This window comes from Paroedura picta, chromosome 4, assembly GCF_049243985.1.
Source record: "Paroedura picta isolate Pp20150507F chromosome 4, Ppicta_v3.0, whole genome shotgun sequence".
NCBI lineage: Eukaryota > Metazoa > Chordata > Lepidosauria > Squamata > Gekkonidae > Paroedura > Paroedura picta.
Genome location: NC_135372.1, coordinates 11,361,480 through 11,376,954, shown reverse-complemented (window position 1 = coordinate 11,376,954; position 15,475 = coordinate 11,361,480). Strand labels below are relative to the sequence as shown.

At 52.3% G+C, this 15,475-nt stretch overlaps 1 protein-coding gene across 1 annotated transcript in view; it reads left to right on the top strand.

Annotated features, from left to right (window-relative positions):
- The window catches only part of ELL (elongation factor for RNA polymerase II), a 51,466-nt gene that overhangs the window by 28,334 nt on the left and 7,657 nt on the right, over positions 1–15,475 (top strand). Inside the window, exons 6-10 of the mRNA XM_077331892.1 lie at positions 1,320–1,435; positions 6,942–7,041; positions 11,375–11,846; positions 14,909–14,975; positions 15,154–15,325. Of these exons, the coding sequence (XP_077188007.1) occupies positions 1,320–1,435; positions 6,942–7,041; positions 11,375–11,846; positions 14,909–14,975; positions 15,154–15,325 (927 nt within the window). The remainder of the gene's footprint in view (positions 1–1,319; positions 1,436–6,941; positions 7,042–11,374; positions 11,847–14,908; positions 14,976–15,153; positions 15,326–15,475) is intronic.

Here is a 15,475-nt window from a genome sequence, read left to right as displayed (position 1 = left end):
GGCGACTTCCCTCGGCAAAAAACTACCACCACCACCACCACCACCCCGGCCTCAGTAAAATTGTCAAGCGTTGACCGGTCCCCGATGATAAAAAGGTTGGGGACCACTGCTCTAACACTCACACACCCTTTCCCTGCCCCTGCAGCCAAGAGGTGGCCTCCAAAGGACTTTTGCTGGTCAGCCTTTGATACACCAGTTTTAATGGAGCCTCCACATGCAACAGCAGCGTGCCTCTGAATACCTGTAATGCTGCTTTTGTGTTCTCCTTGAGTATTGTTCTGCAAAGCGTCTCACTATTGGTAGTACTGGGAAACGGGATGAGGAGCTTGGAATTGCTCAAGGCAGCAGGATGCGACCCTCACCTAAGCCAGAGGAAGTCGAGATAACATATGTGGCCCAGCTTTGGATCTCTGACTCTGAGCACTATATGCCCCTTTCTCCATCTGGCATCAACCCCCAATTCTCACACCCATATCAACCCCAAAGCCTTTCCCAAACTCCCTGGTTCCATCTTTAGCAGTGCTTGCTCCCTTTTCCTAAGATGTGTGTGGGAAGGGGAGGCGTGTCTGGAATGTCTCTCTCCATTTGCTTTTTAACAAAAATGCTAGCCGTGTATTTTTCATGATCCCAGATTCTGCACAGGATGGTCGTCTCCCCAGAGACGTAAAATCTGTACTGCCCTGTGAATTATTCTCCCCTGTGCTATTGATGGACACCTACAGTAAATCTGGCCAGCCAGTTTGGTGTAGTGGTTAGGAGTGCGGACTTCTAATCTGGCATGCCAGGTTCGATTCTGCGCTCCCACATATGGAACCAGCTGGGTGACCTTGGGCTCGCCACGGCACTGATAAAACTGTTCTAACCGGGCAGTGATATCAGCGCTCTCTCAGCCTCACCCACCCCACAGGGTGTCTGTTGTGGGGAGAGGAAGGGAAGGTGATTGTAAGCCGCTTTGAGCCTCCTTCAGGTAGGGAAAAGCGGCATATAAGAACCAACTCTTCTTCTTCTTCTTCAAAACTTCCTTCCAGAGCATGTAAACATTTCTCAGCAGTGTAGTGTTGTTGTTAAGACTGGTGGCCTGTCGTCTGGAGAACAGAGTGTGATTCCCCACTCCTCCACAAGCAGCATTCTGAGTGACTTGGGGTCAGTCATAGTTTTCTCATAGCTCTCTCAGCCTCACCTCCTTCACAGGGCGTCTATTGTGGGGAGAGGAAAGGAAAGCCACTTGGAGACTCCTTTGAGTAGTGAAAAGCAGGGTATAAAATCAACTCTTCTGCTCTTCCCGCTCATCCCTCCAACCCCCAACCCCCCCTTTACAGGTTGCAAACGTGAGCACTAGAGATGGAACGTGTACCCTGAAGGATTGCCTCTACAAAGAAGTGCAGAAAGACTGGCCTGGGTATTCAGAAGGAGACCAGCAGCTACTAAAAAAAAGGTTCCTTTTCCAGTATTAGATCTGGTGTCTGACTCAAGATTGGGGCCTCCGGGTTGTTTTATGTTCTCAGGAGCCTCTAAGATTCGTTACTGGGAGTAACAGGATTCTGAGGGAGCCTGAACTGGAGTCCTGCCCAGAGCATTGTGGTCATGTGGGCAAGAGATGCTCTGATGGATTCTGGCTCGACATGTAAAGACAAAACAGGCTCGTTTTCTGCTGTATGCCATCCTGCCTGCAAGCTGGTGTGCTCGGCATGGAGGATGGCATTCCAAAATTGAATCTTCTGACCCTGCAAAGGACATAATGATGGCCACAGTCTTTGAAAGATGATTAGATGGAGGTCTGTCGGTGGCTACTAAGTCATGGGGGCTAAAGGGAGCCTAGAATCACAGAATCAGAGTTGGAAAGGGCCATACAGGCCATCTAATCCAACCCCCTGCTCAACGCAGGATCAGCCCAAAGCATCCAAGAAAAGTGTGTATCCAACCTTTGCTTGAAGACTGCCAGTGAGGGGGAGTTTTCTCAGAGCTCTCTCAGCCTCACCTCCTTCACAGGGTGTCTATTGTGGGGAGAGGAAAGGTAAGCCACTTGGAGACTCCTTTGAGTAGTGAAAAGCAGAGTATAAAATCAACTCTTCTGCTCTTCCCACTCATCCCTCCAACCCCCCCTTTACAGTCTGCAAACTTTACAGGTTGCAAACTGCACTCAGAGGCAGTCATTTCATTCAAAAGAAAGTCCATCTAAACTTCCGGAAGAAGTTCCTGACAGAGCGGTTTCTCAGTGGAACAGTCTTCCTCGGGAGGTGGTGGGTTCTCCATCTTTGGAAATTTTTAAACAGAGGCTAGATAGCCATCTGATGGAGAGGCTGATTCTGTGAAGGCTCAAGGGGGTGGCAGGTGACATTGGGTGAGCGATTGGGATGTGAGTGTCCTGCATAGTACAGGGGGTTGGACTAGATGACCCAGGAGGTCGCTTCCAATTCTATGATTCTATGATCTATGGCATCCCAGTGCTGAGAGGCAACATCAAGGGAAGGCCTTGGCGTCACTGCCCTGTTGTTGGCCATCCAGAGGGACTGGATGGACCCTCAGTGGTCTGATCCAGCAGGGCTGTCCTGATGTTCTTATGACGCAGTTCCCCTTGTTCTAGTCTTGTCCTTGAAGGACTGCTATTGGTGGGGAGAGGACAATTAGCATGGCAAGGCCAGACTCGAGGCATGGGGTTCTTCTACCTGTTGAAATGCTTGTTGCTAAAGACGCTTGTCCCGGATTTCCCTGGGAGGTGCATTTGGGTCACTGAGGAGAAGGCAGGCTCGGTGGTTAGAGCACGTGCTTTGCCTTGGAGAAGTGCTGCCAGGCAGAGTGAGTGAGACCAGCCATCTGACTAGGTATGTGGCAGCTTCAGGCAACTGAGCAGAAGTCCAGAGCAGTTTCTTCCTTCTGGCAGCTCAGCAGTGGAGTGCCAGTTCCATATGCAGGAGAGCCTCTCTGGCCTAGTCTGGAGAGCCCTTGCCAGTTCACACGGCCTGGCCTTCTGTGTAAGTTTCAGGTGTGTAGATAAACCTGCTGCTCTGGCTCCTTTCTGGCCCACAACCTCCCCACACACATGCAGTATGGCATTGGGGCTGAGCTTCCTGAGGGCCTCTGTTGGTTTTCTCTTAAGTTTAAATGAAACAAGGTTCTAGTTTTGTCGGTTTAAATACATGCTTGGAAACATGGGTAGCATCTAGAGGGCAGCGTGCAAATTTCATCAGTTGACAGTCTGGGTGTCAGATGACAAGGACTGCCTCCCAAGACTCTGACTGGAATTCCACAGCTTGACTCCCTTTACCTAATCTCCACCTGACCCTTGGGCTACCAGGAGCTGCACATTTTGGGGGCACAGCCCTGCTCCTCCCTTGCTGGAGCTTGTTTGGGTCTGTGTTCAGGGGGTTCATTTGCCCAAATGAGTGCAAGGGAGACATGAAATGCCTCCTCTTCTGCATGATGGTTTGAGGTGCTGCAGCTCTCCCCAGGCACAGCCTCCCCTGAGCTTTCCTGCAGTCCATTGTAATTTTCCATTCCGCTCTGATTTGGCATGGAGAATGTTTGCATTGGTTACAAGATCACTGGAGGTTCCACCAGCGCCAAAGCAAACGCCGGGCATTTCAGACTCCTGTTTAAACCAACAGCGTCTCGTCTCTGTGCCAGCCAGGCTTCCCAGCGGAGGGAACTGTTCCCAGAAAGGGAAATGAAACAGGTGTGGGCGGGGGAGCCTTTCTTTCCCTTCAGCCAAAAGGGGAGCAGAACAGATCCAAGCTGCGAGGACCGAATATTCATCTTATCTGTGAGGGGTCCTTCTCCCCATAGGTATAAGAAGATATCCTGGAGTATTTTCATACCTTGGTTCAGGGAGGCAGGCTCACTTCCTCCCACCCCCCATTTCCTGTGTGGGCGTGCCTTTCTGCTCCAGTTCAAGACTTCCAGAGCAACACTGAGGATTCCGCCCATAGGACCCACATCATCAGTGGAACAGATCTAGCCTCTAATATACTCAACAAGAAAGAACTAGATGGAAGAGGAGTCTGAAAACTTAAGTAAAAAAGAGCAAATTGCTCACAGGCTTAACAATGATAAACAAACTTATAACCATAGAGAAGTGGAAGGAACAGTTAGCAACTCCTAGGGAGGGATGAAGATGTCTTCCTATTTCTCTGGGGAGAAAGACCCTTCACAGCTAAGACTAATGTTCATTCTCCGCAGAGGCGGAAGACATCTTGGGACCTTCCCGAGCAGTGTGCCTATGGTGGGAAGTTGCTTAGGAAATGACTTCTTCAAGAACTGCTCTGCCAAAGGAGGCATCTTCAGAGCTAAAGAGGTTGACTTTGTAGTGCTCCGTGAAGGTAGATATTGAGGACCAATGTGGATTAAAGAGGAAGAGGAGGAAGGTTGGTAAAAGTAAAGTTTGGAGAAAAGAGAAGAAAAAGATCAAAAAGTAGAAAGCCGGAGCCAAGAGACACACCCACACAGGAAACGGGAAGGGGAAAAAAGTGAGCCTGCCTCCCTGAACCGAGGGATGAAAGCACCCCAAGATGTCTTCTGCCTCTGCGGGGGAACTGAGCATTCTCCTGCTCAGGGGGAGCCACACTTCCAGGGAAGAGCCCACCTGCAAACAGATGGATGTTGTCAAGGAGCTGAAGTTGTTCTAGGATTAAATCTGAACCATTTATTGGTAATTCAATGATTCTTTTTGGATCTGACTAAACCGATTCAGGCCAAAATCGATTCATGCCAAATATGAATTCAGGCACATATTTGGGTTCCTTGTTTGCAGATACCTCCCCATCCCTTCCCAGAAAAGGATGGGGAAAAGGGGGTGGCACCGGCACCCCCATAATGCATGGCCTCCCAGTAACTGGTGGAGCCTCCAGTGATCTTGTAACCAATGCAAACATTCTCCGTGCCAAATCAAGAGCGGAATGGAAAATTACAATGGACTGCAGGAAAGCTCAGGGGAGAGCTGCACGGCTTTCCTGTCACTTGAGGACCTGAAATGGTCCCAATGACTTTCCAGCGTTTCTTCTAATCCCCTCCTCCCAGTAACTGGAAGGAGGTGGACCCAGACCTTGGGCCCATGAAGTCCATTATTCCCCTAGACCAAGGCTTTCATGTAACTCTGGGATTCCTGGAAGCGTTTCCCGAATGGCATTAATTCTGTATATGCTAAAGTTGTTAGAACATTTATCAGGTGATGTGAACCTATATGGTCATGTTGACTTCCCCCACCAGAAGGCCAGTGATGGGCCTGGAGGGGGTGGGAAGGGGAAGGGGTCCTGGCTGGCTATCTATACAGCTCGGCTTCCAAACCATATTCTGCACAATTGTGTCACTTCTGGGGTCTCTTGGAGCCTGAAGAATATTTCAGGGGGTTTTCAATGGTATAAAGTTGAGAAAGGCGGCCCCAGATGGACAGAACCCCAGTAATTTATTGTTTATTGTTTATTGTTTATTGTGTAAGTGTTTCTATGCCACCTTTCCGTATGGTTCATGGCTAACAGGTTGCAACAGTAGTTAAAAACATCCCCAGCTAAAAATGAAAATAAAATTGCAGGCTTCAAATCCCACCCACCCACCCCCCAAAAAAAGATGCCTGACATTCATCCCCCCCCCCCCCAAGAAAAAGCCTTGGCAAGCAGGCAGGTGGTCAGCTCTCCCCCTATCCCTTGCCTTAAGTTTCCACCTGAGCCTCTTCCTCCGCGAAAGGCAGGCTCCTCTCTTGTTGGGCGGACCTCATGGGCGCTATTAATGCCAGCGTCCCCATTTGTAGCCGCAGTGAGTGACAGCGACTGAATTTTGTCTGAGCCCCAGTGGGAGGCAGCCCGAGTCCCAGCCAAAACTGAACTACAATTTTATTTTCATTTATTTAGTTTTAGATTTATTGCCTGCCACTCCTAGAGGAAATACAGCATAAAATGTAAACTCTAAAAAACCCAAAGTTACACAAAGCCCAACAAGATGGCAGCGAAGATTAACCACGTTTCCCTCTAACTCTGCACTCTCTTTGCAGCAGGCCCTGTGCTTCACAGGTAGAAGGCAATGTAGGGTGTCTGAATAGTCAAAGGCCGGGGGCAGAATGTTCCAGCCCTAGCCTCAACCAAACACCTGGTGGAAAAGCTGTCTTGCAGGCCCTGCGGAACTGTGATAGCTCTGTCAGGGTCCTCATTTTACCAGGAAGGGGCCAAGACTGAGAAGGCTCTGATTGAGGCCAGGTGCACTTCAGTTGATCAATACCTGCAGAGCAGAGGGCCCTGCGCAGGGCATTGGGAGATAAGCAGGGCATTGGGAGATAAGCAGTCCCTCGAGTAGGTTAGGCCCAGACAGTGAAGGGCCTTAAAGGCCAAAGCCAAAACTTTCAACTTTATCTGGAACGCCACCAGTAACCAATGCAGCTGCTTTAGCACTGGTCGAATATGGGTCCTCTAAAACAGTCGTCCCCAACCCCCGATCCAGGGACAGGTACCGGTCCGTAGATCAGTCGGTACCGGGCCGCAGCGCCTCCTCGTCCTCCTCCCCAGCTACTGCCTCGGGGGCTGCCCTACCACTCTGCCGCCGTCTCACCTTTGGTGTTCTCCGGCAGCCACCATGGCTGGGGCTCCCGCTCAGCGTGGCACTGCGCAGCTGCTGCTGGCAGCGCCCCCCAGCAGGCGGCGGAAAGTCAGGGGCGCCGGCGGAAAAGCAAGTGGAGCAGGGGCTCAGGCAGCGGCGACGTCCCTCAGCAAAAGACTACCCCAACCCTGGGCCTCAGTAAAACTGTCAAGAGTTTACCGGTCCCCGGTGATAAAAAGGTTGGGGACCACTGCTCTAAAATGTCCCAGTGAGGACCCTGGTAGCTGCCTTCTGCACCAGCTGTAATTTCCAGGTAAAGGAAAAATTTTTTTTTAAAACTTACCAATAATGTTGCTATGGCATGTGGCATGTTGCTTTGTCAAACCCTGGATCTGACCCCCCAACTCTTCCTCTCCTTTCAGGAGACTCTGTCAGCCACAGAATGCCAGCTGTGCCCTGGAGAACCCTGCTCTCAGCCCCCCCAAAGACAGTACTGCACGTTTTTCCACTTCCCCTCCTCAGGTAAGCTGCTCCGTATTAGCTGTGGTGGGACCCCCAAGGCTGGGGAGACGTGCGGGGGCCAGGGTGTGGGAGGGACACAACCCTCATGGATGGGGATGCAGCAGCCGAAGGGTCTGCCCTTTGAGTAAATTATGCAGACACAAAGCTTCTTTTAACATCCATCCGACATATAGAATATAATAAAGGCCAGGCAGGTCCTGGTTGAGTCATAAAAAGTGAAGCCCCAAACAACTCAATTGAATTCTCAGAGAATGTGGATCTCACAGTCAGAAATTGTGTCCAAGAACTACCATTCTGACTCAAAACGCTTACCTGCCTGGCTTTTATTATATTAAATATTAAAGGCCAAATGGGGATTTTTTGTATGTGTGTGTTATTTACTTGGCCACCCAAGAAGACCCTCTGGGTTGAAATGCATCAGGTCATTGGTAGCCATGAATGGTGTTCTTGGGGACTATGATGATGATGATGATGATGATGATGATGATACCTGTTCAGTCGTTTCCGACCCTCGGCGATTCTATAGGAAAGTGTTTGCCATGTGTCCCTGTCTCTGACTGCTTCTTTTAGTTGTTTCATGGTCATCCCTTTATCGGCTTTCCTTTGGCGACCATGTTTCCTTTTGCCGCTGACATGCAGCATTTCTTTGGTTGCTGTAAATCAGGATTTGTTTTTAATTGTATTTTTGTTTGTAGTTTTTATGCCTATTGATGATTGTATTTTATTCTAATTTTCAATTTGCTCCACCTTTGAGTTCCTTCCAGTTGTCTGCCGTGCAGGGGATAACGGCATTCCTGGAAGAAGCTTCAGTCCTAGACCCATCCCAGTCAGGTTTCTGGCTTGGCCATAGGGTAAATACAGCACTAGTCGCCCTGACAGATGACCTCCATCGCCAGTTGGACCGAGGCGGGTCGGCACTGCTGATATTACTAGACCTCTCAGCAGCGTTCGACACAGTCGATCATGAGCTTCTAGCTCGCCGCCTCATCGATGCCAGAATAAGAGGGACAGCCCTTCAATGGCTGATCTCCTTCCTCTGGGATCGTAAACAGAGGGTTGCAATAGGAGAGAGAACATCAAACCACTGAGTTCCACAAGAACCAGTTCTCTCTCCTATCCTATTCAGAAGAAGAAGAGTTGGTTCTTATATTCCGCTTTCCCCTACCCGAAGGAGGCTCAAAGCGGCTTACAGTCACCTTCCGTTTCCTCTCCCCACAACAGACACCCTGTGGGGTGGGTGAGGCTGAGAGAGCTCTGATATTACTGCTCGGTCAGAACAGCTCTATCAGTGCCGTGGTGAGCCCAAGGTCACCCAGCTGGTTGCATGTGGGGGAGCGCAGAATCGAACCTGGCATGCCAGATTAGAAGTCCGCACTCCTAACCACTACTCCAAACTGTTACAATTCAACATCCTCATGCGTCCTCTCACACAACTGGTGCAGAAGTTCAGGCTGGGTTGTCATCAACCTTGAGCTGGCTGCTGGGATTGAACTTCAGACAGCATGTCGCTGTCTTACCACTCTGCACCACAAGAGGCTCATTAGCCAAGCTACTAGCGTCCTATCTGGTCACAGTGACCCATGCAACAGTCACCTCTAGACTGGACTTCTATAACTCACTCTATGCAGGCCTGCCCTTAGCCTTGACCCAGAAACTACAACTGGTCCAAAATGCAGTGGCCAGGATCCTCACAGCTACATCGTGGAGGTTCCACATCCAGCTCATTCTCCATCAACTTCAGTGGTTGCCAGTTGAATTCCAGATCAGGCTAAAGGTTTTGGTAGTTACCTTCAAGGCCATACATGGTCAGGGTCCCAGTGTACCAGAGGGACCGCCTCCCTGCCTATGCTCCTCAAAGAGCTCTACGCTCCGCCACTACCAACCAGCTAATGGTCCCTGGGCCTAAAGATGCCTGCCTGGCCTCATCAAGGACCAGGTCCTTTTCGGTCCTGGCCCCCACCTGGTGGAATGAGCTCCGGAGGAGATCAGTGCCCTGACGGAGCTAAAACAGTTCCGCAGGGCCTGCAAAAAGGAGCTCTTCCGCCAGGCATTTGGTTGAGATCAGACTTAACCAATAACATCTACAGGGCCCCCGCTCCCTCCCTCCCAGGACTCCATCAGTACACCCTGGGCCCGTTTGCACTGTTCATTGTTTGTACTGTTGCACTGTTACAATTATCAGTTATTGGTATTATTGTTCGGATATTTATATGTTATGGCCTGTTTCATGTATTGTTTATATGTTTTTATGTAAACCGCCCTGAGCCTATGGGGAGGGCGGTATATATAAATATAATAAATAAAATGAGAGCAACTTTGTCAACAGGGAGTTTTTGACTCCCAACAACTCATTCCCCGTGTTGGCCTTGAAAATGCTACCAGGCTCAAATCTAGTTGTGCTGCAGCGGGCCGACACCGCTGCCCTCGGAGTGCCCTTTGTCAGCAGCAGCTCTTCCAGGTGAAAGGCAGGCAGGCAGGCAGATGCCTAGAGAAAAGCCTGCAATTCCCACAATTGAACGACCATTGCCCCCCCCCCCCATCTTGTATGAGCAGACTGCAGCCAGTAAACCGCAAACCCCTTCCCTTGGGTTGCCCTTTGCGTGAGGCAGCTGAAGGAAAAGGACTGGGTTGTCCTTTGGATCCTGCCCATTCATTCCACTAATGGCAGCCCTTTCCCTGTGCTCAGAGGTGCTCAGAGGGCAGCTGTGGGATCCAACCCTGTTAAATCCAGCATGGGATGAAACAAATTCCTGTTTCAGTCTGTCTTGATTCAGCAGTGGGTGTGCCGGACTGGGAATACCTCTGTTCAGATCCACACTCTTACCTGATGCTCCCTGGGCCAGTTGCACACGGCACATAAACACCCCCTTGGCCTGAGGCACCCTGTAAGGCTGTTGCAGGAACCAGAGGGAACCTGGGAGCATTCTTTGAAGCAGCTTTCTTCAACTTCTTTTACCATTGAGAAACCCCTGAAACATTCTTCAGGCCTTGAGAAGCCCCAGAAGTGGCACGGTCGTGCAGAATAGGGTTGGGAAGCAGAGCTGTGGACACGCCCACCCGGGGCCCTTCTCCTTCCCACCCCCCTCCAGGCCCTTCACTGCCATATTTGGGAGGAGTAGGTGGTGGATCAACATCAAATTATATATATGGTCATATCACCAAATAAATATATTAAAATATATATAAGAAATTAATTAACTCCTACCCGTTTGGGAAATTCTTCCAGGGCCATCGAGAAACCCTGGGGTTTCAGAGCCTGCTTCAGAGGAATGGCTGGGCAGCAGCCGCTCAGCCCTCCTGCTTGGGCCTTTGGTGTTGGATTGGCTCCCATAGGCTGGGGTGACTGCTGGCAGGCTGGCCTAAACTTCTCCAACAAGAAGTTCCTGACAGCTAGAGTGGTTTCTCAGTGGAACAGGCTTCCTCGGGAGGTGGTGGGTTCTCCATCTTTGGAGGTTTTTAAACAGAGGCTGGAGAGCCATCTGGCTGAGAGGCTGATTCTGTGAAGGTTCAGAGGGATGGCAGGTTACAGTGGATGAGCGAGAGGGTTGTGAGTGTCCTACATATTGCAGGGGCTGGGACTAGATGACCCCCGGTCCGCGACAACCCCCGGTCTGCGATCCGCTACCGTGCCGCAAAGGCCTCGGTGCCTGGCCATCATGCCTGCCTCCCCCCCCCCCCCCGGCAGAGCGAAGCTCACCAGGCCGCGAGAGAAGCAGCCGCTTTACTCGCGGCCCGGCTAGTTTTCTGCTGTGAGAGGGGGGCGTGGCCGCTGGTGGGCACAAACGCACATTCGCGGAGCTGCCGCGCATGCGCGTTAGAGCCCTCTGGTGGTGAAAACGTGCATGCCGTGGCAGTTCTGTGCATGCACATTTTCACCACCAGGAGGTGCTAACACGCATGCACGGTGCCCGGGCCGCCGGCTCTTCACCACCCCCAGAGGCGGTCCTCAACCTTAAAAAGGTTGGGGACCACTAGACTAGATGACCCAGGAGGTCCCTTCCAACTCTATGATTCTATGAACAAAGTGTGAGTCCGGCAGTACCTAAAGCCCAACAAAATTATTTTGGGGGGGGGTAAGCAGTTGTGAGCCAGTGCTTCCGTAGGGGAGGGGCTGTGGCTGTGTGGCAGAGCAGCATGCGGGATGTCCCTGGCTCAATCTCCAGTACCATCTCCTGCTCAAGGGATCAGGTTGTGATAGGAAAGACCCTGGAGAGCCGCTGTCAGTCTTGAGTAGGCCGTGCTGAGCTTGTTTTTCCAAGGGTCAAGGGCCAGGGAAGGCAGTCCCATGTTTGCTTGGCGCTTCTAAGTGTTTGTTTCTGTTGCCTTCCCCCAGAAACGATCTCAGCCGTCAGAATTCAGTGACCCGCTCTCCAACAAAAAGCCAAGGATTTCTCGCTTTACCCAAAGGACTCCGCCCGTTTTCAACGGCAAGCTAAACTCCACCAATGAGAAGGAGCCCTCTTTGCCCACCGCAGTGGATTCGATCCGCTCCAGCTCCCTTTTGCCGCTCCTGGAGCCCCCGAGGCCTCACGACCCCCTAGCGGACATCGGCAACGACGTTAGCCACAACGGCAAAGACTTTGAGACGCCAGAGCCAGCTGAAAGGCTAGTGGCGACTCAGCCAGCCACGGACTATGCCCAGGCGAGCCAGCACAGTTCTGGCCTGCATTCAAAAACCAAGAAGAAACCTAAGAAGCACAGGGAGAGGGAGAGGAAGGAGGAGGAGGAGGAGACTAGACGGAAGGCGCCCAGCAGTGCTCTTAAAAAGGACGATGCGAAAACGTGTTCCTCGCAAAGCACGGCAGGTGGGCGCAGCTCGTATGGGCCGCAAAGGGAAATCCTTTTTAGGAGGAGAAGGGAAAAGCAAGTCTGTATCATTTGCTGCCTCCTTGAGCAGGTCCTCTTGGCCCAGAATTGCGATTGACTTCCAAGAGTTGTGTTTTGCTATACAGCAGTGGTTTCCTAATGTTGGGCAGTCTTTTAGGGGGAGGGACTGTGGCTCCGTGGCAGAGCCTTCTACTCAGCATCTCCAGGTAAAATAGCCAGGTGGGACCTGACGTGAAAGACCTTTCTCAACTGGAGACCCTGGAGAGTTGCTGCCAGTCTGAGTAGACCAGAATGGCCCTGGATGGGCGAAGGGTCAGATTCATAAGGGAGGCTGGTTGACAGCAGGCTGGCAAGTCGTAAGCTTTTTGTGGGGCGGCCAATCTGCCCTTGGCTGACCATCCCCATGAAGTGCAAATCACGCCCTGCATGAGTGTTCCACCATCCTGAATTGATAGAGACAGACGGCGTCTGGCTTCAGCACCTGTCATTGCTGGGGTCACCCCCCCCCCCCGGCGCTAGAACCTTCAGGCCCCTTGTTAACTAGAGAACTGGGTTCTGGGATCTTCCTGGGGAACCTCTGCCTAGGAGGTATGAGAGGAGTCCATTTCGTTTACTAGAACCTTCCTGAAACAAACCACCAAACAGAGGGCAGGCCATTAGCTCAATGGCTAAGCAAAGAAAGGCAGGGGGAAGAGGCAGTCTGTGATGAAAAGCCCCCCCCCCCCCAGCAAGAGTGCAGGTTGGAATGGAGGACAGGCCCCTGTGCATGGGTGGTGCTGAGCAAGCAGAGTGGCAAAGCAGCTCCGACCTCCCAGGCTGCTTGCTTTGCCAAGTGCCCCCCCCCCCCTGTGCACAGGTGCTTTGGCCCTTCTTCCTCCTGCCTCATGCAAAGCCTTTGGGTCCAGTGTGCTCTCTTCGGACAGGCAGGGGCTGAGAGAGGCCCTTCCCAGACCACAGCAGATGTCCTTTTCTGCTGCAGCCACATGCTGAAACCGTTCCTCCCAGCCAGCTCTTTGGTTTCTGTTTCTCTCTTTGGTCGGCATTCAGCCCTGCCGAGAAATCTCCTGCGAACTTGGGAGCCGGCTTAGAAGCCTGGGATGGCTTCTGTTGGTCCCGCTGAAAACATTGCTTGACCTGCCTTTTCTCATGAGCATTCACTTTGCTGCCTTTGGGGCTTCCACGCTAACTATTCTGCCAGATAAAGCGTGCTTCCCACGTGTGGCCAGGAGGTGGCAGTCAAGTGCATTACTTCTTTTTGCTTGGGCTGCTTTTACTCTTGCAGCTGCCTCTAATCTGGAGAGCTGGGTCTGATTCCCCACTCCTCCTCCTCCTCCTCCTCCTCCTCCTCCTCCTCCTCCTCCTCCTCCTCCTCCTCCTCCACGTGCAGCCAGCCGGGTGACTTTGGGCTAGTCACAGTCCTGTTAGAACTGTTGTCACAGAGTAGCCTGTCTCAGAGCTTTCTCAGCCCTACCTACCTCTCAGGGTTGTTGTGGGGAAAGGAAAGGAAGGTGACTATAAGCCGCTTTTGAGACTCCTTCGGGGAGGGAAAAGTGGGGTAGAAAAGCCCAGCTCTTCTTCTTCCCCTTTATAAAAGCTCCCATGGGAGAAATCGGCTCCCTCACAAAAATCCCACAACCCAAAGCTAAAACTGTAGGGAAAACTTTGAATGCCACAATGGATGCCAGCCTGCAGGCCTGTGTTCCTTGGCTCCTGCATGGGACAGGGATGGACCCTCTCATTCCACACATAACCCCCCCCCCCCCCCCGCCCTCAGCAGAGCAGTTCGCCTCCTGATCAGAAGTGAACTCCTGTGATCTTGCACGGGGACAGGGGCAGTGAGTGGCAAAACCTTTTGCGCCTCCCCATGGCTGCCGAGTGGGGCTTCCTGTGTTTCTGGGCCGCTGCTCAGCCACACGGCTGAGTGGGAGCCCTGAGGGGCTCCTCAGGGCTCCCACTCAGCCGTGTGGCTGAGCAGCTGCCTGTAGAACTGGGGAAATAACCCTGTGATGCAATGAGAGAACTCATGGCAAAATGCAGCCCAGGTTTTCCATTAAGGGTATTAAAATCCAAATCGAAAGCACCCACCAAACTTTTTGGTGCCTTTAGGAAATGAGTTCAGAAATGAGGCTCTTCTCCAGCATCCAAACTGCGACTTTTGGCCTGATGCTCCCCTGCAGTCTGACCCCGGAACTACTGCCTCTGTGCCAGCCACCGCATGCTGGCCCTTTGCCAGCTTCTTGTCTCCCACCAAGAGCCTCCCACCTCCCGTGACGACAAGAGAGGCAGGCAGCCCCTGTGCTGCAGGTGAGAGAGGCAGGCAGCCCCTTCTTGCTGGGCTGGAGGCAGCTCTGTGCTTTCCTGCACCCGGCTTGAGTCCGGCCCGTCCTGGAATCTCACCCCACTTTGCCTCCCACGAGGTCATTCCCAACAGCCAGGGTTCCCACTGCTCACTCCGGTTTCCCAGGGGCAGAAAGCATGCAGGAGAGGGGGAGCTGTGTAAGTAGGTGGCTAGATCGCGGTGTCCAGAGACCCTGCCCATGCCGCACTTGCAAGGGGCTGCTGGAGCCTTTTGACGCAGCTCCTGGAAAAGAAGCTTGGGGGGTTTTGTCACTGGACTCTGCAGCCTCTGAGCTCCCTCAGCTCTGGTGTGTGTGGTTGGGGAGCTTGTGTGGGGTTGCAGACCACCCTGCCTTATGGCTGCTCAGTCCAGCATCACTTCAGGCCCCTTCAGGTGGGATTGCTTTGTTCGTAATGTGAAAGGGGGACCCTTAGCCCAAGCTGTGTCAGGCCACAGTAGCGTTTGTGCTCTGATGGATTTGAGGGCAGGCTTCCTGTACGTTCCGATTTCCTCTTTGGCGATGTGTTCCAATCGTGTGCCTCTCAAGGTGCCAGTCCTCAGTGAAGACTGCAGTCCAGTGGCCCTCTGGGACCCCAGAGGCCGTTTTATTCCAAAGTGGGATGCTTTCACAACTGGGCATATGAACAGTTCTCTTGGGAAAATGTTGATTGCTTTTCTTCCCTCCCTCTTCCTGGTTCTCAGATTTGAGCAGAGCCTGCAACAGCTGCAGTGTTCCGACGTCCACCTCAGAGATGCCGGATTATTTGCTGTGAGTCTCAGAGGCTGCCCTGCCATGGTTGCGGGGCGGAGGGGGGGGGGGGGGAGCTTGGTCTGCCCCATCCTCATGGAACTAAAGTTAACTCGAGCTTGGCTGCTTGAAACTCAGCTTACGGGTTGAGGACGAGCGAGTGTTTAAAATCTTGGCTTTCTCATTCTTTCTGCCGCAGCAAATACACGGCCGTCTCCAGCTCAGAGCAGCGGCAGAGCTACAAAACTGACTTCAACACCGAGTACAACGAGTATCGGGACCTGCACAGCCGCATCGAGAGGATAACGCGGCGGTTCACCCAGCTCGATTCGGAACTGAAGCAGCTTTCGCAGGACTCCGCTGAATACAAGGTGTGCATGGGGGGAGGCAAAGAGCCTTCTCGCCGGAGGCGGCTGGAGAGGCCACGGAATAAGCTGGGGATGCTCCAGGGCTGCCCTCCTGGAAAGTTTGCCAAAAGTCGCCAGCCCAGAGCAGTTTCCTCTGGACTGCTGTGCATCTGT